Here is a 26,353-nt window from a genome sequence, read left to right on the forward strand (position 1 = left end):
CGGTGGGGAAGGCCCGCGGCCTCCGCCGCCATTTCGGGCGCTGCTGAGAGGCTGAGACCCGAGCCGGTCCGCTGGGCGGCGGGCGCCGGGGCTGGAGGGGCGCGCGCGGCGGCGGCGGCCCAGCGTGTAGGCGCGGAGGCGGCCATGGCAGGCAACTTCGACTCGGAGGAGCGGAGTAGCTGGTACTGGGGGCGGCTGAGTCGGCAGGAGGCGGTGGCGCTGTTGCAGGGCCAGCGGCACGGGGTGTTCCTGGTGCGGGACTCGAGCACCAGCCCCGGGGACTATGTGCTCAGCGTCTCCGAGAACTCGCGCGTCTCCCACTACATCATCAACAGCAGCGGCCCGCGCCCGCCGGTGCCACCGTCGCCCGCCCAGCCTCCGCCCGGTGAGGGACGGACGGGACGGGAGGCCCCGGGCGGGGGTGAGGGCCGCGTAACTCCCCAGCCTGGCCGGCTGCTCCTCGAGAGCTGACCCCCACGAGGGACGTAGGCAGAGGGCCGGAGTGACCGTGGCCCGGGGGACAGCCAGCTGCCGGGGCTCGCTCCCACGGACGAGCGGGAGTGTGTGGGGGAGGAGGAGCCGCTGACCCAGGCCTCTGGGTGTGACTTGGGAGGACAGCCCAGGGGAAGGGGAACTGCTTCGGCCCCAGGGTGGGGCTAGCGCCAGAGCAGGGCCGAGCAACGTGGGGACAAAAGAGCTGAGGGGGATGTTGGCACTGCGGGGGCATCACTTGGCAGCGGTGCCCGGAATGAATCCGATAATCCTACAAGTGGCTTTTTAGGCTTGAAACATTTCCTGCAGTGTTGGAGAGCCGGGTTTGGCCATACTCCCCTGGTGGCCTTTGGTAGGAAGTCACCGCATACTGGCCGGGAGGGATGGAGACACCCTCAGGAAACCGGTCAGCTTTTTCCTTTCTTGGGCATTTTTCCAAAATACTTTTACCGTCCTCTTCCCCCGCGGAGGACGAAGGTGGTGAGCTAAGTGCCTTGGTTATAAAAGAAAGGCCTCTGTGACCAGCCCAGAATAAGCTGATGACCGGCTGACTGTGTTCAAGAGATCTTAGCGTCCAGAGACTGCCCTCCACAATGAGGGGGTTCTAGTTTTCAAAGCGATTAGTGGAGGAAAGATTTTTTTTCAGGAAATAATTCAGAAATAAGACAGTGGAGACAATCACTTCCCTGAAAGTGAATGGAACTTCATTTTTTTCTTGGACCTCAGCATTGTCTGTCTTGTACTCCAGGGCCTCTCCTTGTTCAGTAACTTTGAGGGCTGTGGCCTGAGTCTTCCTAGATGTTGGGAACAGACCCTGCTGAGCTGATTCTCTGAGAATTTAAATTATCTGTACCGGATCTTCCTTGCCAGAGATTGAGATGTGACTCTCTTATCCATGCCATTGGAGTTGTTTGGGGAGTATTAAGGAGATTTAGGCACTTAGTACTTGAGATTTGTGAGGTACAGAGTAATTCTGAGGTTGCTGTTATCTGTGGAACAGCACCAAGAGGCTTAGCACCTTCTCACTGTTCCCAAGTTGAAGCAGTTTCATCCTGACCAGCTGAGACGAGATCCAGGCCAATCTCCTGTGAATTAGGAGGCTCCTGAACCAGCCTTTGCAGACTTGCCCTTTTAGGAGAGTCCTAATTTAGATTTATTCACTCTGGCCAGAAATGGGGAGATGGGGTAGTCTCTTTGTTGTTAACACATACCAATTTTAAAAAGAGAGTGGAGATTTTTTTTTAACTTTTTTTTCTTTTTAATAAATTTATTTATGTGTTTGTTTGTTTATTTTTGGGTGTGTTGGGTCTTCGTTGCTGTGTGCGGGCTTTCTCTAGGTGTGGTGAGCAGGGGCTACTCTTCGTTGCGGTGCACAGGCTTCTCATTGTGGTGGCTTCTCTTGTTGCGGAGCACCAGCTCTAGGTGTGTGGGCTTCAGTAGTTGTGGCACGCGGGCTCAGTAGTTGTGTCTCACGGGTTCTAGAGCGCAAGCTCAGTAGTTGTGGCACACGGGCTTAGCTGCTCTACAGCATGTGAGATCTTCCCAGACCAGGGCTCAAATCCATGTCCTCTGCATTGGCAGGCGGATACTTAACCACTGCGCCACCAGGGAAGTCCCAAGCGTGGGGATATTTAAGCCCACAGTTATCCGAGGTCTTTCTCAGTCTGGTTGGTTTAATAGCATTATAACATGAGATGGGAATATTTTTGTATTTACCCTAAATCAAATATGTTCTACTTTTTACCACCTTCATGGTGTTTAGGGTTTTGCATTACTGTGCAGTGACATGATGGCAAACGGTCCCTGAAACTCAATTCTCAACATTTTGTTTGTGTATGTGTTTTGTTGGTTGCAGAATGTGGAAATAGCAGCAGGCAGTTTTATTTGAGCTTTCCCCACATCTTGGTGTTACAACTTTAATCTCAGCTCTTACCTTAATATTGAGCTCCACCTTTTCATAACAGATATGAGGTCAGATCCTTGGCCCAAGAGAGAAGGTGTGGATTGCTAAAGTTTGTGCATGGGGTGTGGAAAGTTCATGGGCATTGTGGTCATTTTTCTTTCTGCCATGTACCCTATTTTCCACATAGGGCAATTGATTCAGTTGCTGTCTTTATAAAAACTATTTAGTCTCTGTTCTCCCCCTCCCCGTCCAGCTCTTATTCTTTTGAAACCACACAGAAGAATTTCTTGAATTTTAGAAGGCATATACAATATTAATAGCTAACATTTATTGACTGGTTATTCTATGCCAGGCAGTTTGCTGAATACTTTTTTTTTTTTTTTTTTTGCGGTACGCGGGCCTCTCACTGTTGTGGCCTCTCCCGTTGCGGAGCACAGGCTCCGGACGTGCAGGCTCAGTGGCCATGGCTCACGGGCCCAGCCGCTCCGCGGCATGTGGGATCCTCCCGGACCGGGGCACGAGCCTGTGTCCCCTGCATCGGCAGGTGGACTCCCAGCCACTCCGCCACCAGGGATGCCCCCCCTTTTTTTTTTTTTTTCTTCTGAATACTTTATGTGCCTTGTCTCATTTACTGTCTATAACGATCTAGTGAGGAAAGTACTATGATCTCCACTTATTAAAATATTTCCATTTTATAGGTGAGGAGACTGAGAGAGAGAAAGTAAATTGCCCAAAGTCACACAGCTAGTAAATGACTGAGCCAGAATTTGAACCTAGGAATTGTGACCTGAGAGCTGACACTATTACACTGTATTCCTTTCTGTCAAAGCCAGTTTTCTTTTGAGATCCCACAGTGCACTTTGAGGACTCAACACTTTTGTCTCTGCCCTCGGTCCCAGGTTCTGTTTAAAGACCAAAAGGAAAGAATGACAAGAAGAAACTGGCTTTAGTGTTCAGAGAATACACATCTGCTATCTGAAGTTGGTGACAAAGAGGCTTTTAATAACCTTATTTGGCAGATTGAATATGGGAAATGAGCTTTTTGTTTAGGGTTATATAGTGTATTTTGTAGAGATAATGTAGAAGATGAATTTGTATGGAATGGCTTAGATATAGATTTTAGAGGCATAGGGACAAAATAGACCAGGTATTCTCAACCTTTTCCAGTGAACCTGTTTGGTGTTTTTTTGTTTTGTTTTTTTAAATATTTATTTATTTCTTTGGCTGCACTGGATCATAGTTGTGGCATGCAGGATCTTTAGTTGTGGCATGTGGGATCTAATCTGACCAGGGATCAAACCCGGGCCCCTGCATTGGGAGCGTGGAGTCTTAACCACTGGACCACCAGGGAAGTCCCCACCAGTGAACTTGTTTTTAACATAAGCGTTTAGCTCCCACAGGCTACCAGTGCTGCCATTGCCTGGAGGTGACCTGACTGTGCCCCAGGGCCATAGCACAGGGCTTGGTCAAGTCTACTGGTCATACTCTGTCAGCTGTACCTCTTGGAAAGACTTTGCAATCATTGATGGATCCACTAGTTTTTTCCTCTTGGAACATGAGGTTTTACTAGACCTTGTCCAGTAGACAATCAATAAAACTGAGTAAATATGACTTGGGAAAGTAGTTATAAGCTTGTGCTCTGAAGCCTGGGTTTGAACCTTCCTTACCTGCTGCTTACTACTCATATAACTTTGGGCAGCTTCTTTAACGTCTCTCTGCCTCAGTTTCCTTATCTGTGAAAGAGGAGAAATAGTAATACTGACCTCATAGGGTTGTTTCGAGGATTCAGTGAGTTTTAGTGTATTAGGAATGGAACTGGCATATAGTTAGTAAGTACTCAGTAAGCATTAGGTATATTAATCTGTGTGGTTGAGAGGGAAGAGTTGAAGCAAGGTGGAAAACTGTTCTCAGCTTTGAGAGGCTTACAGCATGTCTGAAGGAGTAAGTGCTGGGTGGAGGGGGGTGGGGTGCATCAAGAAGCGTGAAAGAACCTTGGATCCAGTACGTGGAAATAAGATGGCGCCTGCCGTCACCTGCTCAACCCAGAGCCTCCCACCTGTTGCTCTAGTGGGTGAGTGGAGCATAAAAACTTGCCTCGTTTTGGGGGTGGGGGTAGAAGCTAGGGTGATAACTGTACTGCCTCTTCAAGGTGGTGCTGGGTCAAGACACTTCTGGAGATCTTAGGGGACTGCGCGTTATTTACTGCTGCCTTTTTGTACCTTCAGCATCTGTTTCATTTGTTTACCTCATCTTTGTAGTTCTCAAGTCTGGTGCTCATGATTTGCTCTTTAATATTAGAGTATCCCTCCATTCATTGGTTCTGGAGAAGTTCTTCAGTGAGTTACTTAAAGGTTTTAGACCAAAAAAAAAAAAAAAAATTCCTTGGTAAAAGGAGGTGGGTTTATTTATTGCAGAACTTCTCCAAGCCTTTACTATGCTCATGTGAAATTATGACTCTAAGAGAGGCAGGTATTGGATACTGGGTCTTTCAAAGCAGTTTGACCACGGAACTTCTTGAGAAGCATCTTGAGATTCTGTGGAAGCTTCTCTAGGAAACAGTGCAGCAGACTCTGGATTTGGGGATGAATTGAAAACTTCTAAAGGAATTCGGAGGTTTGGGGGTGTGTGTTAAACTGATTTGCTTTTTATTGGGCACCTATAATATACCAGCTACTTTCAGGAACTTTATTAGTTAGGAATTAGGCCCTGTGAGAAGTTAAATAACAGCTAATATAGCTAGGAAATAGAGACAGAATTCATCAAACCTGGTGAGTCTGAATCTGCAAAGTATACCATGCTGACATCCACCATTTTTAGGAAGTTCTATTTGCTTAGGAAACCGTACATCTTGATACGTCTTCAGTATACTTCCTTTTTTTTTAACATCTTTAGTGGCGTATGATTGCTTTACATTGTTGTGTTAGTTGCTACTGTATAACAAAGTGAATCAGCTATATGTATACATATATCCCCATATCCCCTCCCTCTTGCGTCTCCCTCCCACCCTCCCTATCCCACCCCTCTAGGTGGTCACAAAGCACCGAGCTGATCTCCCTGTGCTATGCGGCTGCTTCCCACTAGCTATCTATTTTACGTTTGGTAGTGCATATATGTCCGTGCCACTCTCTCACTTTGTCCCAGCTTACCCTTCCCCCTCCCCATATCCTCAAGTCCATTCTCTAGTAGGTCTGTGTCTTTATTCCCGTCTTGCCCCTAGGTTCTTCATGACTTTTTTTTTTTTTCCAGTATACTTTCTCAAATGGAAGTCAGTGGCCTTGTTAGCCCTTTTTATTGGACAGGTAGTGAGAGTGCTTAAGCAGCCTCTATAAATAGCATAGGCAGAGGAGAAAGAGGGAATGAGAATTAAAGAGGAAGTGCTGTGAGACTGAGAGGCTGATGATGGAGCCACTGTGGTGGTGCCCATGCCAGAAGTGACCTGGCCTGTTTAGCCCACAGAGCTCTTGGGTGTTCTTCATAAAACCTCCAGAGAGTGGTCTTGTAAAGACTGATGTAACTTGAGGGCTGAAATGCTTAGAAGTAATGAGTTGAGCATGTACAACTCTTTTGGTTAAAAGATACTTCTGACTGCATTGATTTTGATTTCTGATTGTGTTCATAACTGCACATTCAGAATCCAGCACAGGTTTAATGTAAAACAAGTCAGTGAGGTTTTCCAAGTCCCAGCTATGAGAACTCTGTTGTTCTGTTCTCTAGACTGACTGACTGTATCTCCTTCCTTTCCCGCCCTTCTATTTCCTGCCTTTGGCTGTTTGTGGTTGGAAGGAGATGAACTAAGGAAAAGGAACCAGAACGCATAGCTGTGGTGAGGTTTGGGCTTATCTGGGGCTTATGTATGTTCTGTTCCCCCTTCTTCTCTTCTTCTGGATCAGGAAAGCTTGATTGCCCCATATATCTAACTGTAACTGCTGCAGCAGTACACAAAAACAGGTATTCCTCTATGGAATAATTATAGTGTCATTAGAATAGGAAAAGAGGGAATTCCCTGGCAGTCCAGTGGTTAGGACTCCATGCTTTCATTGTCCTGGGCCTGGGTTTGATCCCTGGTTGGGGAACCAAGATCCCATAAGCCGCTTGGCGTGGCCAAAAAAAAAAAAAAAAAAAAAAAAAAAAAAATATATATATATATATATATATATATATATAGTTTTTTTTTTAAAGAAAAGTAAAGAATTTATAGGTAAATTTTCACTTGGTGTTTTCCTTGTATTTTTGTGTCTGTTGGAATTGCCAAGCAAAAATCAAACAAAAAAAATAGTGGGCCCAGTTCACATCATGAAGCATTTGAGCAAGAAGTGAATTGAACCAACTTGCTACCTTTCTGGCAGATGAACTGACGGTTTGTTTTCAGAATTCTCACACTGATCTTTTTAAGGGACTTGGCTTAGTCGTCTTATTTGTTCTTCTAAACCCTATCCCACCCCCCAATCCCCCCCAAAAAAAACCAAAACACATTTCACTTGGGATAGTACAGTAATTGGAGAAACCATAACAGTGGATGGAAGGGAGTAGTTGCCATCTTAGAATGAAAAGAGTACCTTAGAAGCATTCAGGGAACTTCCCTGATGGTCTAGTGGTTAGGACTTGGAACTTGCACAGCTGGGGGCCTGGGTTCCATCCCTGGTGTGATCCCTGGTTGGGGAACTAAGACCCCCAAGCTGCACAGTGTGAGCAAAAAAAAAAAAAAAAAAACTGTTCAGGAACAGAAAGAGCTGCTCTTTTATTGTGATTTTGTTGTATCTTAGAACATAATTTGTTGTTGCCACTAGTTTTTGTAAGAGCATGTCTCCAGTTGGAAGTGAAAGCCAGGGGAAAAAAATAATGTCTTCCTAAGACATGCTGCTACACTCCTTGCTTACTAACCACACTGTGTATGCTTGTATCCCCAACTATGCTGTGAGTTTCTCAAACTGGGAACAGATTTTGATTTAACTTTTCCTCACTTCAGAGTTATGTTCATTAAGAATAATATCTAACATGGGATTTCCCTGGTGGTGCAGTGGGTAAGACTCCATGCCCCCAATGCAGGGGGCCCGGGTTTGATCCCCGGTTGGGGAACTAGATCCCGCGTGCCGCAACTAAGATCCCGCCTGCCGCAACTAAAGACTCAGTGCAGCCAAAATAAATAAGTAAATAAAAATATTTAAAAAAAGAATAATATCTAACACTTAATAAGCACGTACAGTCTGCCAACCACTGTCCCAAAAGGGTGACTAGTGAAAACCATATTAGCTGTTGTACCTTGGAATGTAGTTGGGTAAATTCTAGCAAGGGAGCTTTTCTTCCCAGGTGTCATCAGGACCATTTTCTAAGCTGGGGTGCTCTGCTGGTGTGAAGGTTCTCCCTACCACTTTGCCCTGGAGGCTTTCTTGACCAGGCAGTGCTAAGTAGGTCTTCTTGGAGCTCACACTGACCCTATCCTTAACATAGTTCCACAGACCTGAAAGTTCACTATAGTCTACCGGTGATAGGTGAGATAGCCATGCATCTCGTTTACCAGACTTGAATAGGAATAATTGCCCATCAGTGATCCGCTTTAGTGAAGAGAATATAGCACCACCATGCTCTGGTATGGTCATAACCAAAATCATCTCTCCAGTCCTGTACTTGGAGCTATTGGGTTGCATTATGCTGGTGTCTGATGAGTGTTTGCCATAGATGGACAGTCCTGGGTTTGGGCATGTATTTCAACATCTTGAGTTGGAGAGACAGCCAACATTATTGAATGTGGGCTATTAACTTGTTTTAGTTTACAGCCATGAATTCCACAGATGGACTTTTGCAATATAAGAAATGTGCATCTGTCCTCTCAATTGTGTCTTGATCTTTCTTTCATTTGGGTGAAAAGAGAAGGCACTCATCAGTACTCATTCTGTATTGAGGACTTTTGATTAACTTCCAAAGTTTGTCTCCTCACCTGTCTCCAGTAGAGAATTTTAAATGTACTTTTTCTGGTCTTTCTGGAAGAAGTGTTTTCTTCTAACATTGAACGAAATAGTTTGGTCTCATTTTTTTAGAGTGGTGAAGTGATTTAGACAGCTGGGCTACCACAATGTTCCTGTTTCACAGCATTAATGGCAAAGGGTTTTAGATGGGTGGGCTAGTCTTAATAGGAGTGGAGAGGGTAGATTGGCTGTTTCCCTTAACAAAGGAATCGAACAAGTAACTTTCACAAAAGAAGTACAAATAGTCAATAAACATGAAAAACATCAAACAATCAAAGATGTTATTTAAGAAGAGATATCCCTGCTGTTTGGCAAGGATATGGGGGAAATGGGAACTCATAAACTACTGGTGGGAGTGTAAAACTATACAAACTTTTTGGAGGACAGTTTGGCAACATAAACCTTAATGTAATTATTATTTTTTTTTAACAACTATTTATTTATTTATTTTGGCTGCATTGGGTCTTTGCTGCTGTGGTGAGGCAGGCTTTCCCTAATTGCGGTGAGTGGGGGCTACTCTTCGTTGTGGTGTGCGGGCTTCTCATTGCGGTGGCTTCTCGTTGCGGAGCACGGGCTCTAGGCGCACGGGCTTCAGTAGGTGCGGCCTGTGGGCTCAGTAGGTGCGGTGCGTGGGCTCTATAGCGCAGGCTCAGTAGTTGTGGCGTGCTGGCTTAGTTGTTCCGTGGGATCTTCCCAGACCAGGGCTCGAACCCGTGTCCCCTGCGTTGGCAGGCGGATTCTTTTTTTTTTTTTTTTGGCAGGCGGATTCTTAACCACTGTGCCACCAGGGAAGTCCAACCTTAATGTTCTTAATGTTTTTTTTGTTTTTTTTTTTGATGTGGACCAGTTTTAAAGTCTTTATTGAATTTGTTACAGTATTGCTTCTGTTTTATGTTTTGGTTTTTTGGCCTGCATGTGGGATCTTAGCTCCCCGACCTGGGATCGAACCCGAACCCCCTGCGTTGGAAGGTGAAGTCTCAACCACTGGATCGCCAGGATGTCCCTAAACCTTAATGTTCTTACCCTTTGATCCAGCAATTGCATTTCAAGGAGTTTATCGTGAGGAAGTAATAAAAATGTTCATTAGTAGACCAGAACAAAAACATAACAGCATTGTTTGCAATAGTGAAAAGTTGGGAATATTTTATAGCCATTAAAAGTCATATTCTTGAAGAATATGGGGAAATTTTTATTATATAAATATTATATAATAGAATATTGTATAAAGTAAAACATTTTTATTTTACAGTAGGAAAAGGGGCAAGGTATAAAATTATAGTAATCTAGTTATAAAAATGTATTTATGGGCTTCCCTGGTGGCGCATTGGTTGGGAGTCCGCCTGCTGATGCAGGGGACACGGGTTCGTGCCCCGGTCTGGGAAGATCCCACATGCCGCGGAGCGGCTGGGCCCGTGAGCCATGGCCGCTGAGCCTGCGCGTCTGGAGCCTGTGCTCTGCAACGGGAGAGGCCACAACAGTGAGAGGCCCGCGTACCGAAAAAAAAAAAAAAAAAAAAAAAAACTCCATGAAAAAGTTTTTGTAGAGCTATGCATTCCTTTATCAGGAAACCAAATAGTAAACAATCCAATTAAGATACTGATATTTTGGGTGCTTAGCAGAATGCAAGTTAAAGGTTTGTATTCCTCATTAGAAACTTTGTTTCTTATTTGAAGCAAAATACATTCATTTATTATCCTTCAATTCTAGAATCTCAGGATAGGGAGGGAATGCAGTTTAAAGTATGCCCTGTGTCAAAGGCCTCACACATCTTTGTGTCATGTGAATTTTAAGCATTCCTAATATGTCCTTTCTCTTGGACCCTCAGTGTGTCATCAGTTTGAGGATTTTAACCCTTCTTTATTTTCCTGAGCATCCTTGTTTACCTTTTTCAAGACCTGTTTGTTTCTAAGGGAACAGTCCAGTTTCCATGTTTTATTTAAGTGAAGATCTTATGAGTTGATTTTCAAGCAGTTAGCTTCTTAGTTTGTTGTCAGAAGAGAGATTGAGGTCATTAAATGTAGATTAAAAAGATAGTCTAAAACTTTTTCTTATTAGGAATTGTACATTCTAGATGTGAAGATACGAATGTATGATCCTGGTATAGATATCAAGCTCTCCCCACCTCTTCCTGGGATAGCTGCTGCAACTTATGAAAAAGGAGAGCTTGCTACATTTCCTGAGGTTGAAAAGAAGATTGTAACACAGCCTTGAACCGTTTGTACCCTGTAAATGCAATGGCAGCAGAACACTTGGGGAGAATGAGCAAGAAGTCTCCATGTGGCTCTGTCTTTGATTCAGTATGAGAGCATGTCATGACTGGTGTGGTTGGTCTATCATAGCCTTCTGACTCTGCTGCAGGTGGTGATAGGCATCTTTCTTCCTGGGGAATGTTTGAGCTACAAAGTATGATTTTAGTTTACTATTAGGAGAAGCAGTTATTTATTCTAGACAGGTTTTTTTTTTTTTTGTTTGTTTGTTTCTTTCTGATTAAATATTGACTAAATGTGTTTGGGAAATGCTTAAAATCTACATTGCATCTCCAGTATAATATATCTTTAAATAATACCCTGCTCTGTTTTTTTCCAGGGGTGAGCCCCTCCAGACTCCGAATAGGAGATCAAGAATTTGATTCATTGCCTGCTTTACTGGAATTCTACAAAATACACTATTTGGACACTACAACATTGATAGAACCAGTTTCCAGATCCAGGCAGGGTAGTGGAGTGATTCTCAGGCAGGAAGAGGCAGAGTATGTACGAGCCCTCTTTGACTTTAATGGGAATGATGAAGAAGATCTTCCCTTTAAGAAAGGAGACATCCTGAGAATCCGGGATAAGCCTGAAGAGCAGTGGTGGAATGCGGAGGACAGCGAAGGCAAGAGGGGGATGATTCCAGTCCCTTACGTCGAGAAGTATAGACCTGCCTCCGCCTCAGTATCGGCTCTGATTGGAGGTAACCAGGAGGGTTCCCACCCACAGCCACTGGGTGGGCCGGAGCCCGGGCCCTATGCCCAACCCAGCGTCAACACTCCGCTCCCTAACCTCCAGAATGGGCCCATTTATGCCAGGGTAATCCAGAAGCGAGTCCCTAATGCCTACGACAAGACAGCCTTGGCTTTGGAGGTACATAATGTGTAAAATGTAGAAAGAAGAGATCTGCTACAGGGTCTCCCTTTCAGACCTCTTAGAGCTTTGTAGGAATGCTGAATACAAGCAACAGCATTGTGATGTTGTTATAGATGTCGAATGGTACTTTACCATTAAGTACTGATTTTGGCATTTAATGTTGGGTTTTCTCTTTTTTATGGAAAACCTATTTTGGAATGAGTAAGCTTAAAACTGTATAACTGAATGTTCTGATTGATCTACTAAACCATACTTTGACTACTTTAATAACACTACCTGAATTCACAGGAATTAACCTAAAATATTTTTTCTCATCTTCTATGTTCTAATCTGTTTCTTTCTTTCTGTTTATCATTATCTAAAACAAGGTGGGCTCACACAGATTTGAGTACAGTAAGTGGTGTCTATCAAAATACTTAAACTAATTTTCTTATAAAAATATAATGTTTTTACTTTAGGGGGTATGGGGTTTCTTACCATTGATTGATTGTATTCATCAAGTAATTCAGGAGGAATGGTAAAGTGTATAGGTATGAAGAGATACATACCCAAAAGTATTAATTCCCAGGAGCAGCAGGTTTACTTGGTCTTTGTTGTTTAATGCATTTTTTTTTTTTTTTTTTTGTGGTACACGGGCCTCTCACTGTTGTGGCCTCTCCCGTTGCGGAGCACAGGCTCCGGACGCGCAGGCTCAGCGGCCATGGCTCACGGGCCCAGCCGCTCCGCGGCATGTGGGATCTTCCCGGACTGGGGCACGAACCCGTGTCCCCTGCATCGGCAGGCGGACTCTCAACCACTGCGCCACCAGGGAAGCCCTCTGTTTAATGCATTTTATAGACAAGAAGCCAGTTCCTCCTGAGGAATAAAGTTTTGCCTTTTACGGGTGAATAATTATCCTTGGTAGCCCACCTCCTCTCGCCAACCATTGCATTGTATTTATTCCTGTCTTTAGCTCTCACAGCTTTGTCCCTTATCTCCTCTCTTTCTCCTTCCGTCCCTCCCTTCTTTTCTTCTTCCTTTTTGAGTTATGCAGAGCTAGTGGTTCAGCATAAAAGCTATTGTAGAAGTAGCATGCTTTCCAATCTTTCAGAGCCTTTCAGATATGGTAACTTGAATGTAAGTAGCTAAATTTCATAAGCACAGGCTGAAGTTTTGTGAGCACAAGTTAGCAGAGAAGGTGCAAAAGTATATTCTTGTAAACTGAAATCTCTAAATTTTGTTTCCTTTGGGTCATGTTTATACACTGAGGCGGGGGAGCTGCCCTTTAAGTGGGAGTATTAGCCTGTACAGTGAGCTGGAATTTATTTGAAGTAGTCTCTGATGTTGCTGGATTTGAAATTTTTCTTTTACATTCTGAATAATAGATGCAAAGGAGGGTTAGTTAGGTCTTACAGGTTTGACTGAAAAATGTGTGTTTTTAAGAGATCATGTTGTGACTTAATTGTGTCCTGGTTTTGATGAGAAATGAAATGTATATTGTCTAGGTCACACCACTTTTTCCCACTTAGAGTTTGGAGGGTAAGGAAAACAAGTTTCTAGCCTCATGTTTTCATTTAAGTTCAGATGATGGCAACAACCAACACAGTGCTGTGCTCATGACAGTTGTGACTCTTGACATTTATTGCAGACTCTGTTAGCACGGGGCTGGAGTGTGAAAATAGCATTCTTGGAACAAGCCAGCTGACACCCAGTAGAGAATAGTTATCACATTAATTTTGCTTCCATTTGCAATTCCTTTCTCAAAGAGAATTGTTTTGTTTTGTCTTCTGGCTGCACTGTGTGGCTTGCAGGATCTTAGTTCCTTGACCAGGGATTGAACCCGGGCCCACTGCAGTGAAAGCGCCAAGTCCTAACCACTGGACCACGAGGGAATTACCAGAATTGTTTTTTGTTTTTTAAATTAATTAATTAATTAATTTTTTGGCTGCGTTGGGTCTTCGTTGCTGTGCGCGGGCTTTTTCTAGTTGTGGCGAGCAGGGGCGACTCTTCGTTGCGGTGTGCGGGCTTCTCATTGCGGTGGCTTCTCTTGTTGCGGAGCACGGGCTCTAGTTGCGTGGGCTTCAGTAGTTGCGGCACACGGGCTGTAGAGCTCAGGCTCAGTAGTTGTGGCGCATGGGCTTAGTCGCTCTGCGGCATGTGGGATCTTCCCGGACCAGGGATCGAACCTGTGTCCCTTGCATTGGCAGGTGGATTCTTAACCACTGCTCCACCAGAGAAGTCCTACCAGAATTGTTTTGAATGATGCCTGCCTTGATTAGAGGCTTTAGTGCCCAAAGATGGTTGAGCTGTTCTGCTACTGTGAAACCTAAATCTTGCAAAATAAAAACTAAAGTGGAAGACTAGTTTATGATTTCAGTAAGTTTTCTTTTTTGATTGGATATTAGTTTTGAGCCACATATGTTGATTGATAAAGATAGCTTCTTTCAAGTTAGAACAAATACCCCAAATAATAGCTTTAAAACACTGTATGTACTTAATAAAATATGATGTTAGTTTAGCATCATAGAAATCTAGAGCTGGAGAAGACCTTAGATATCCTTATTCGTTGTATGAAAAAAACTTACCTTGAGACAAATCGAATGGGTTGTTTAAACTAGTTGGAGGTGGAGATATGAGGAACCCAGATCTACCTTGGTGCCTTTTCAACCATACCCAGATTCAATCTGTGCTTCTTTTTGTTTTAGAACAGTGATGCTGCCCTCCTCAGTGTAAGTGTTGTGTGGTTTCACTGACAGCATATCTTAGTTGTATTCTCTATGCAGGGAGGCAGTTTTCCTTTCCCATCTCTGGTTTTTCATAGGAGCTGATGCCTCATCCCTATTGAGATGAGGCTAGGAGGTAAGATTAGGAGACTCTGGCTTTCTGACTGTAGCATTCTGATAAGAAAAATATTCATTGCTATATTTGACCCACTATAAATTTAGATCTGTAGATGAGCTAGGCACGTTTTAGTGGAGTCTTACAGTTAACTTGAAAATGATAAATTAGAATCATTGCATTTTAGAATTGGATAGAACCCTAGACATAATAGGGTTCAGACTGCTCTACAGTGCCCTAACATTTCCCAGGAGGTAGCTGAGGATGCAAGATTCTGGGTTCCCTCTCTTGCTTTTAATCAAAGCAACTCTGTTTTTCACTGTGTTATATATCAGGGTCTCTCTAAGATTTTTTAAGTACAGAGGGTTTCTGTACTTTAAAATATAAATTTAAAAAATTGTTCAAGATCCACCTGTCCTCATCTTACAGATGGCTGTTTCCTGCATGGTATATTTGCTGTGAACAGAGTCCTCCAGTAGAATATAAGTTAATGCCTATTTCCTCTTTTCCTGCCCATCAGATTTCTCTAGTAGGAATGAAGCCTGTTGGAAAGAAGGGATTAATTCTAGCTAACAACCAAAGTAGGGGTATTCCTCTGCCCACTGTAATTCTGGGGGAATATAACTGAACCAGGAAGACACCATCCATCTGTTCCATCCGGAGCTTCTAATGAAGACGGATTTTAAACAAATGTAGATATGCTGAGTGTTTTGAAGGAGAAACACTGGAAGTAACACTAGAACAGTGCAGAGGCACCTTTTATCTTTTTGATCTTAGATTTGATCTAAGTTTTTTGGTTTTTTTTTTTTTAAGAAATGGAAGTTTATTTTTATTTTTTTCTGGCTACGTTGGGTCTTCGTTGCTGCTTACAGGCTTTCTCTAGTTGTGGCGAGCAGGGGCTACTCTTCGTTATGGTGCACGGGCTTCTCATTGTGGTGGCTTCTCTTGTTGCAGAGCCAGGGCTCCAGTTGCATGGGCTTCAGTAGTTGCAGCATGCGGGCTCTAGAGCACAGGCTCAGTACTTGTGGCACACGGGCTTAGTTGCTCTGCTGCTGATCTAAGATTTTGATTTGATTGGTTTTTGTTTCATGCTTATGACTCCATGAGAACTTGAATAGTGAATTTATCTTGTAAATTGCAGGTGTTAAAGTTTATTTTATGCCTCTGTAGACTGTCCAGAATAATCACATTATATATTTTTTCTTTTTTTTAATATTTATTTATTTTTTGGCTGCATTGGGTCTTAGTTGTGGCACGCGAGATCTTCATTGAGGCGTGCGGGGTTTTCTCTAGTTGTGGCATGTGGGCTCCAGAGCGCGTGGGCTCTGTAGTTGCAGCACTTAGGCTCTCTAGTTGTGGCGCTTGGGCTTAATTGCCTTGTGGCATGTGGGATCTTAGTTCCCTGACCAGGGATCTAACTGGCGTCTCCTGCATTGCAAGACGGATTCTTAACACTGGACCAACAAGGAAGTCCTTCACATTATCTTTTTTAATAAATTTATTTATTTATTTATTTTTGGCTGCATTGGGTCTTCCTTGCTGCACGTGGGCTTTCTCTGGTTGCAGTGAGCGGGGGCTACTCTTCATTGTGGTGTGCAGGCTTCTCCTTGCGGTGGCTTCTGGGACACGGGCTCAGTAGTTGTGGCTCACGGGCTCTAGAGCGCAGGCTCAGTAGTTGTGGCACACGTGCTTAGTTGCTCCGCAGCATGTGGGATCTTCCCGGACCAGGGATCGAACCCTGTCCCTTGCATTGGCAGGTGGATCCTTAACCACTGTGCCTCCAGGGAAGCCCCCCCCCCCCACCCATTATCTTTAAATGTACTAATCATGTAACTTCCATTTTCTGGCATCTTTCCTTTGGTAGATAAGACTTCTGAGTAACCAGGGAGCTTCTCAGGTGGACTTAGGCATGGACCTGTCCTGCAGAGCACAGATAAGGGACGGTGTAAAGTGTTTTGGGTCCCTGATTATATGCAGCAGTGACTACATCAACTCTACATCTCCCCATGTGAAACTCTGTGAAACTTAAGTTATTTAGGCCTTTTGACCTATGTATGGAAAAGCGGAGTGAAGACCTTAATTTTCCCTGTGATCCAGAGAGAAAAAATGAGATTAGAAAGTAGAAGAACCTGAGTGACAAGTCTTGGCTATGTTCAGTTTGTCTTTTTCTGGAATTGTAGCTGTAGATTTCTGTATTGTTCATTGAGACAGGTGTCTACTTTCCGTCTCCTTCCATCCTTTTTGGACTTCTTCATTTCAGATTACAGTATCTCAATGGGAAGAGAGTTTGGAAGTAACTAATCCAGCTTCTTGGACATTGAAGGCAGGCCCTCTGGTATCCTTAGAGATAAATTAAAATAATTTTTAAATTAAAGTATAGTTGATGTACCATATCATGTAAGTTACAGGTGTACAACATAGTGATTCACAATTTTTAAAGGTTATACTCCATTTATAGTTATTAGAAAATATTGGCTATGTTCCCTGTGTTGTAAATATATCCTTGTAGCTTATTTTATTTTATTTTTTGATAGTTTATTTTTGTTTTTTGTTTGTTTGTTGTTTTTTTTTGGCCACGCCGCACGGCATGTGAGATCTTAGCTCCCCGACCAGGGATTGAACTCGCACGCACTGTGGTGGAAACGCAGAGTACCAACCACTGGACTGCCAGGGAAGTCCCCCTTGTAGCTTGTTTTGTACATAATAGTTTGTACCTTCTTAATCCCGTATCCCTGTCTCTCTGACCCTCCACCCCCAGATGATTTTTTTTTTTTTTTTTGTGGTACGTGGGCCTCTTACTGTTGTGGCCTCTCCCGTTGTGATGCGCAGGCTCAGCGACCATGGCTCACGGGCCCAGCCGCTCCGCGGCATGTGGGATCTTCCCGGACCGGGGCGCGAACCCGTGTCCCCTGCATCGGCAGGCGGACTCTCAACCACTGCGCCACCAGGGAAGCCCCCCCAAATGATTTTTAAACATGTATTTGAATTATCTCTACTTTTGGGGAGCTCTATCATCCACAACAGTGTAGTCTAGAGGTTCCAAACTTTCTTGGATCATAGAACCCATAGTGTTTCAGTAATATTTTACAATGTTCCAGGCCAAATGAAATACTTAACAGTTCCATTTATTAAGTCAGTAGGTTCAAACAGCTTAAATATTTATATCTTAATAACTTAGTACCCACTTGAAAAAATAATAAAAATAATTGGAAGAAAATAATATTTTTGTTTTAATAAAATCACTTCAGTTATTTAACTGATGAGATGTGTACACCTCATTTTCTCAGACCTTGGGATCATATGGAACATTGCCACCTTCATTTCCTGTTCTACACTTATTTTCATGAAGTACTTGATTTTTATCATAGCAACTGCCAAAACCCAGCTTTACAAAGATTGACATCTTTGAAAGGGATGTAGTATAATCTGATGTCAGAATTTTTAACTGCCTCTAGCTGGTAGTTCACGTGACATAAGAGGTGTCAAGTATTGCTGTGTTTCCCTCAAAAATTTAAAATACTTGGTGGCACCCCTCTGAATTTGCTGCAGTGCCTCTGACACTGTACAGTTTGGGAACCTCAGGTCTAGTTCACTGGACTAGTTCTTAGAAAATTCTTTATGTTGAGCTAAAATGTACTTGCTCTATGTGGTCATCTCCCCACCTCTCACCAAGGGGATGGGGAACTTAGTTGCAGTCATTATTAGTTGTTGGTCTATAGAAAATCTTTTCTGACTTGGACTAGAATCAGGGTAAGACCTATCTTCAGTGAGGTGCTTTTGCTCTACACCAGGAAGCCTACCTACCAGTTAAATCTCAAAGACCTGCAACTTTCCACCAATATGAGCCATGCCCATTTCAGTCCATCTCTGAGGCAAGTGAATCATTAAGGCTGGATTGTCGTCACTTTGTCTTCACTGATTTGAAAGATTTTAGATGGACCCTAAATATCACCTATTCCTTAGATCAGGGGTCTGCAGACTTTTTCTTTCTGTAAAGGACTTTTAGGCCATCTGGCCTCTGTCACTTTGCCATTATAGCTAGAAAGCAGTCGTAGAAAACAACAAATGAGCTTGCTGTGTTCCAGTAAAACTATTTACAGAGGGGGCAGCAAGCTGGTTGTGGCTTATGGGCCATAGTTTGCTGACCCCTGTCTTAGATTGCTGTAGTTTTCGTACGTTTTTTTCCTCCTTCAGTCAAATCTTGAAATATTTACTAAATGTGTTCTTGGTGTGTTTGAAAATATTTGAACACAAGGTCCCTGTACTCCATCTCAGTACTTGGTTTCCCTGGTTTTATTTATATGAAGTTATGTGTGTTTCCTGCCCTGAGCTCACTGGAATCGTGCAGCAAATCTGGATCAAAGGAACGTTGGCAACTGTTGATGCCTTTCGTGTTAGAAGGCAAACTAGAAAAGCAGTCACCTGGGGTTACAGCAGCTGACTAGGTCACACAGCTCCCTGATGTCTCCTGTTTAATGCCATTTGGGCTCCAATTTCTTTCTCATTATCACTGGAACTCACTGGTGAAGGTGAACTGGGTAATCTTTTGCTCCTAGATCAATTCTTTTTTTTTTTTTTTTTGGCTTGTAGATCAATTCTAGGTTTGACTAATCTGTACCAAGATCATGATTGACCTTGGGAACTACACAGAGCTAGGGAACAAACCAGTGTGTTCCTCAAGTTCCCTGGGAGTGAAGAAACTGAAGTAACCACATTCAGTCCTCTTTACAGATGGTGCCATAATTTACTTGTGCACTTGCTCCTGAGGATGTGGTATATGGTTGAGAGGCTAGGAACTGATGGACTCTAAAATAGTACCTTGGTGGTGAAAGAATCATCACTCTCTCTCCTTTACAAGGTGTTAGTGAGGTCTGCCTCATAAAAGGAAAGGTTAACTGCTTCATAGTGCTTTAGGTCCTTTATAAGTTCTTTCTTTTTCATTAGTATGCAGATGAGGATTTTTTTTTCCATCTATAACTTGAATTTTGAAATCAGTAGTGTTAGAACTAAGTTATTACTGCACTCACTGATTAGTACATTCCTTTGTGTCTTAAAATTGTAACATTTCTGGGGCAAGTATTCAGTTTTGCTTTCTTTGTCTTTGAAGTAGTACACCAAGCTTCAAACCTATATGCATCCCCTGGTCTGGCCTTGGGGAATTCTGCTTCAGAGTGTTGTTGCTTAACAGGAAGAGGAGCACAAATTATGGTGTCATGTCTGACTTGGAGAAAGAACTGGACTTAATGGAGCACCATGTTCCTAGACTGCCCCATCCCCTCCTGCACTCAGCCCCAGGCTCGACAGCTACCCTTTCTTCCACCCTGTTGGAGCTCGAGGGCCTCATGTGTTCTAAAGGATAGTCATGTTGCCTTTGGGACTTGTCTGTTCTTGACCCCCAACAGTCCCCATGTGCTTTGAATATTTTGGAAGAAAGAACCCATAGGGTATTAAACATAGGGTATTTAATTAATTAATTTTTTTTTTTAGGGTATTTAATTTTAATAAGGTCTTCCTCAAAGTATTTGTACTTCAAGGCAGCTTTGTGCAGGTTAATTAGCCTATTAACCACTTACAACTTTCTTCTTTTATCCATTTAAAAATCAGAATCGTTTCAGAGTCATAACACAGCTTTTTTTTTCCCACCCTGTGGTGGTTGGACTTCTCTGCCAAGAACCTAAGCAACTGTAAAAAAAGATTTTGGATTCTGGAAGATGGTGTGCTTTTCCTGAGCCCTTCTCTGTAGGGTAGAACCAAGAGAGTGTATACATCAGAGATGTTGTATGATGTCAGACTCTGATGTTGTCCAAAGGACTAATTTGCACTTCATTCGTCCCCCCAGTAACATCTTGCCGTATGGGAGCCCCAACTCATTTCTCCCTTCGAACTCTGAAGGAAGAAAGGCCTGAGGGCAGGTCAGCAGGTTTTGCCCTGTTTGTGGAGAAGCTAGTGTGGTTTTGTGGTGCTCATTAACAGCAAGGGGGTGGGTGGTCCACACTTCCACCTGCCCGTCACTGAGGGCTCTTTGGGATGTGATTTGAGACAACACTTTGAATGCTTAAGAATAATGGCAATCTTATAGTAAAAGAGAGGTGTTTAAACCTAGATTTTGGTATCAAGTAGAATGGTGGGCTTAAGGATGTATCCTGAAGAACGATCTTTTACAAAACACCTAGAAAAGCTGGATAAAACATAACAAACATTCCTTTCTTTTCACTTTTTAATTTAGATATGAAATCATTTGGTAGAACGTACCAATCCTAAGTATATAGCTCAGTGAGTTTACATGTATATATACATGTGACAACCACCCAGATGAAAGTATAGAACATTTTCAGCACTCCAGAATGTTCCCTCATGTTCCTTGGGTGTGTTTCTAATATCAGTAAAATGATGGATTCAGATATGACAGCTGGGATGTCATTAAACCAGCTTCTTGAAAGAAACTGGCCCCTTCATCCCCATCTGGAGGAGAATCTAACATGAGTGGCAATTTAGATTTTTGACATGAGCAAACACATCCCCGCAAATGTTTTCTTCTTTCTTAAGGTCAGGGACTTGTTATTATTCTGGGTCCAGCTACCTGAATAGCACTTTAGTATAACATGAGTGTTTTAACAGATAGTACAAATAAATAACAAAAACGGCGGTGGGAGTGCTGCACTTGATATAATTTACTGTATCATAGCAAGGGGCTAGCAGCACACGGGCAGTTATTCCAGTAACGTGTTGTGTGTGTGTGTGTGTGAAGAGTGGGGAGTCAAAGGTAGTTGACAGTTCAGAAACAAGGAAAATTCACTAAGGAATAGTCACATTATGGAGTTTATGTAGAGGCTAACTTCTTGCAACACTGCAAGAATTTTATTTTATTATTATTTTTCATATTCTTTCCCTCGCACTTTTTTAAAAAAAATTATTTGGCTGCATTGGGTCTCAGTTGCAGCACTTGGGCTCTTTCGTTGCGGCACGTGGGGTCTTAATTGCGGCGTGGGGGCTTCTCTCTAGTTGTGGCCTGCGGGCTCAGTAGTTGTGGCGCGCGGGCCTAGTTGCCTTGCGGCATATGGGATCTTAGTTCCCCAATCAGCGATGGAACGCGCATCCCTTGCACTGAAGACGGATTCTTAAACACTGGACCACCAGGGAAGTCCCGAGGATTTTAAAAAGAAGAGAACAAGTGAGATAGTCTGAGAACTAGAATTGGGGATATAGGAGGAAATCTTTTAGATTGTCTTTACTACCAAGGAAATTTTCACTTGATGTTCCGGGCTTCCTCTCTTCAAAGACTGAAAATTTTTGCTTGTCATAGTTGGCCTGCTCAGATGTCAGGAACTGTATTGGAAGATTGCTGGGAATAAACAGAACCCTGGTGCTAGCAGCCTATAGGAACTGGATCTGTTTGGAAAGATGTACATGCACTATCATTTTTCCCTCTCCTCCCCTTACACCGTTAGCCTTCACTATCAACAGATCAAGCTGCTTTTTCTCACACTTGTGTCTTATCCCTTGTCTCTCTAATATCCGATGGTTTCTGTCTTCCTTTTCTCAGCATCCTATGACCCCCACAACCACTTTAGGCCTCTACGGTTTTCAGATAATTCTTTAGGAAACTGTGTAGACTGGCCAGTAGGCAACCTGTTTCCTCTGTGAGTGAGATCAAGCTGGTTTAAGAGAAGGCCCCGGCCTAGACTTGGGTTGGCTTTGGCCAGTAGTTGGCCTGCATTCTTAGGGAAGGAACCCTCAGGGCTGTGGGAGCATAATTTGAACGTTCTTGGTATAGCAGAAAGAACATAAATGGGCTTGGGAGCCAGGTATTTCTGGCCTCAAATCTCAGCCCTGTCATTGGCTTTGTGACCTCAGGTATAATATGTAATTGCTCTGAGCCTCAGTTTCTCATACGTAAAATGAAAACAATTCCTGTCTTATAGGGGTATAATGATTATTAGAAAATAATTTATATAAAATGCTCTCTATAGTACTTTATGAAAAGATAAATATGTAGTAGTTATTAATTTAATAAAACCAAATGAACAGTAATGTTTAGAAACAACTTGCCTGCTCAAAACGCAGATGTTCATAATTAAAGGATAGTCATAAAGTTCTTTAGTCCAGTGACACTTGGGGACTTACCTCACCATTGTTAAATACTTTGCTACAGGATGAATCCATTCATCAGACCTTGTCTTAAGATTCATAATAAGATAGAGGTATATCCTAGATTGTCAAAATTATCTGATGTTGCAACAGGAAGCTTTTTGTATCAGCAAAAACGTGATGTCCCCTTATTGTTAATGGACAAGTACCAAGTGGCATTGAGGGAGCAACAAGGTCTGTCAGTACATGGTGGGGTGGGAGTGGGGGGACTGGCAGGCAGTGGCCTGCCAAGTAAAACTTGCTGAAGAAGGTGGGGTCTTTCAGGGAGCTGATGGAATTTGGAGTCTTGGCCTGTACCTGCTCAAGTGGGAAAAGCCTTGCCTTGGTAGGAAGGTGATGAGAACACTTCATTTTCTGGGACCAAATGAAGTATGCTTCCCATGATTGCCTTCTGCTCTACAAGCAGCAGCAGGCCAGGATATGTGTACGAGAGTGGGCTGGGGGTTTGTGCTGCTATATGCCAGGGGTAGGAGGGCCAGTGTGGGTCAGGCAGGGAGCTAAGAGTAGTGGGTACAAAGATAAGAAATACTAGATCATTCTAGGTAGGGTTGCTCCTCCAGAGACAGTTGAGATTTCTAATCATGTTTTAGGATCCCTTCTATCTTCTGTACTCTGTGTTTTTCTGCACTGCTAAAATCACTTCTTCCTCCTGCCTGCATTAACCACAAGTAATCGGTCTGGTGGCTGGGGCTTGGGAGGCAGCGAATAGCCATTTCTGTGATATCAGCCCTAGAGCAATCACGTGGGCAGGGTATGGCTAACCAGGAATGGAGTTTTTCAGCTTGCATTCGTAACTGGAAATAAAGTGTTGTCCTTATTCTCCTCCTGCAGGTCGGTGAGCTGGTAAAGGTTACGAAGATTAATGTGAGTGGTCAGTGGGAAGGGGAGTGTAATGGCAAACGAGGTCACTTCCCATTCACACATGTCCGTCTGCTGGATCAACAGAATCCCGATGAGGACTTCAGCTGAGTATAGCTCAACAAACAGTTTTGCTCACAGATGGGAACAATCTTTTTTTTTTTTTTCCAATTGCCATCTATACAATTTTCTTACAGATGTCAAAGCAGTCTAGTTTATATAAGCATTCTGTTACCTGTGATCTCTTTTAGACTGAACTACTCCATCCCTAGTCTTATTTACCATATTCAGGGTACGAAACTGGAGGGCTAGTGTGTTAACTTTTGAATTGGCAATTTTAGATGGTAGCAACGTTGCCTGAGTGTATCTGAAGGGATAGGTATCTTGCCTTCTTTCTCTCAGGCAATACAAATCAACCTGTGGAAAACTGATGGACAGGAGAGAAGTGTTGCACACTGCTTACCCTGATTTATTCAATGGTTTTATTTTCATTCTGAAATCATGCTATCAAATGGCAATAGACTGTTCCCTTCCACCCCCATGAAGTAATCATGCACCGTGTGATAGTACCCAGTGGGATTGCGTTTTCATTTATACAACATGACCATTGTATGACTCATTCTGACAGTTCAAATCCTGAGAATTCTGAGGACACTACAAGAGGCATTTGTCTTCCTTCCCAGTCAGTGCTTCATACTTTTTCTTGGGATTCTTTCAAGCCTTGTAATTCTTTTTCCCCAAACCTACAAATAGGTTGATTCTCAAGATAAGTGTTACTTTCATTCCAGATGATAAGCAGGGTGTGCAGAGCACTTTATTCAGTGCATAGCTTTAAGCCAGTATTGGATTCACTGCATGGACAGCCAAACTCCCAGCTCTCTGCCATCCCTCAAGGGGTCATAGTAGGTTCACATTGCTACCACAGCTAAATAGACTCCTGGCTAATGGGATCCAGCAGGGCCATTCTCCTGAGTGCCAGTATCCTATCAGGGGACTCTGGAATTCGTCACTTGTGTGTAGAGTGGAAGGACCAATCACTTAGAATATTCCATAGACGGTTGGGGGGCCAAATTCTGCCCTTTGCTTTATGTACAACTTGTATAGAAGTCAAGTTAAAATTACATGAGTTTGGGGATAGGGTTAGTGGTTTGAAAAATGTTTGAACCAATCATGAATTACTTATGTATTATTAATTTCATATGGCCAGAATAGTGCTTGAAGTACATTACGTTATAAACTGCCTTCATTTGGGGCTCTTTTTCTTTGTGTTCAAGTTTAGTTTACAAACCCTTTTAAGTATGGAGTGGTTTATATGGGGTCAGGTGCTCCAAAGAATTGACTTTTAAGACCAGAAATGATCTAGGCTATTTAGACTACAGTATGAAACTTTCAAAGTTAGTTCGCAGTCTAGAGGCACTTAACTGGTCTGTGGTGTGATATGACCAATAGAAACACCTTGTTTTTTGCTTTGGGCCTCATTTTAGAAAAGTAATGTAGCTTTCCAATTGTTTTGCATAGGTTAAGATTAATTTGTGTTCATTGAACATATGCCAAATCATGGTATCCCAGTGACTAGCACAATGCCTGGCACAGTTGGTGTATAGATACTTGTGTGAGTGAATGAGGGTTGTGCAGAAGCTCATTATATGGCACAGGGAAGCCAGCTGGCACAGGATTACGTACAGTACCACAAGCAAACTAATGAGTTGACGCTAATTTAATATATTTTTACCTCACACTAAGGTAATGCTTGATAAGGACCTTAATACTCGACTTTTAAAATGTTAGCACAGTGCTATGCACATAGTGGGTGCTCAATGATGTTGAATGGACAGATTTGCAATACTAGACTTAATTCCATCTGACTACTCTGTTAAATTTTCAGTTAGAGCATAGACACTGTAAAATCCAAATACACATTAAATCTTGGTTTCCTAAAATGACATTTAAAATATTTGTAGAAAAGCTTTGTCACAACTGATTTGAATGTTTGTATTTTCTTTTGCTTCAATTTTGATATTGGCTTGTAATGTCTCTTTTCATCATATGTAATATTGGTGGAACATGCAACTCTACCCAAATCGTAAGAATTTCTCAATGATCGGTTGTCCAAAGCCATTACATGAACTGTTGGATTAGATTTGGCTGGGTGTGACAGTTGTTGGACCTTAAGAAATCAAAGGACTTGTTAAAAGTATCTTCCAAAAGCAAATGCTAGAATCCTATTTAAGTGCATATGTACATTATCATAGAGCAAAATAAACTGAAATTGGCTGCTATATTTTATATAATAATTTCTGCAAAAGCCCGTTTTTTGGATACTAATATTTGACATGATTAATTCTTATTAATTTGTTGGAATTGTTTATTGTTAATAATGCAAATAGATAATTTTTAATTATCCTTAAGTAACATTTCACTGTTAATGGTTTGAAATGGATGATAAGCAAACCAATTTGAAATAAAATATGAACATGTGCCATTGTATTATAACACTATACACTTTCTTGACAGTTAAATTTTTAAAAAAATGTTTTTTTTGTAGCATGTATTGTATATGTTTATAGTATATGTAGTAAATAAAAATATGGCCAAATGTTTGGCTTGGTGATCTTTTGAAGAAAGTAATCTTTGAATATTTTTCACAAAAGAGCTAAATCTTTTATGCTTAGGGAATAAGAGGTAAAGAAACAATTATACACACTCTGTGGGTACTCATAAAAGATGGGATCTGTCATTGGTGTTACTTTGAGGAGTCTCCAGAAGTCATGAAATAATGATTTAAGGGGAATATAAGAATGATTATGTAATGATTGGAAAGCTGGAATGATGTGGACAGATAACATCAAACTTGTCCAGAAATGGTTATATGTGGGTATAAAGAAAATATGGATGTGGTAGGGGCTTTGTAAAGCAGATGAGAAGTGTGGATGTTATACGATAGGTTTTTACAATCGTAGGGTAGATATTCAGTGTAATTCCTTCTTTTTTATGTAAGTAGCACTTTTTTCAGAGTAGATAATTTAGGAAATTTGAAAGAGTTAAAC

The 26,353-nt window shown here is 42.4% G+C and overlaps 1 protein-coding gene across 2 annotated transcripts; it reads left to right on the top strand.

Annotated features, from left to right (window-relative positions):
* CRK (CRK proto-oncogene, adaptor protein) lies at positions 1-25,902 on the top strand. Of its 2 annotated transcripts, none has more exons than XM_067715847.1 (3): positions 1-385; positions 10,945-11,480; positions 23,280-25,902. In XM_067715847.1, the coding sequence occupies exons 1-3, from the start codon at positions 145-147 to the stop codon at positions 23,415-23,417; spliced, it is 915 nt and encodes a 304-aa protein (XP_067571948.1). In that variant the 5' UTR covers positions 1-144; the 3' UTR covers positions 23,418-25,902. The 2 variants fall into 2 exon arrangements, with proteins under 2 accessions (XP_067571948.1, XP_067571949.1); XM_067715848.1 differs by having other exon boundaries at positions 10,945-11,310; positions 23,280-23,473.
* Positions 25,903-26,353: the final 451 nt, after the last annotated feature.

Source organism: Pseudorca crassidens, chromosome 19 (assembly GCF_039906515.1).
Source record: "Pseudorca crassidens isolate mPseCra1 chromosome 19, mPseCra1.hap1, whole genome shotgun sequence".
NCBI classification, from domain to species: Eukaryota; Metazoa; Chordata; class Mammalia; order Artiodactyla; family Delphinidae; genus Pseudorca; species Pseudorca crassidens.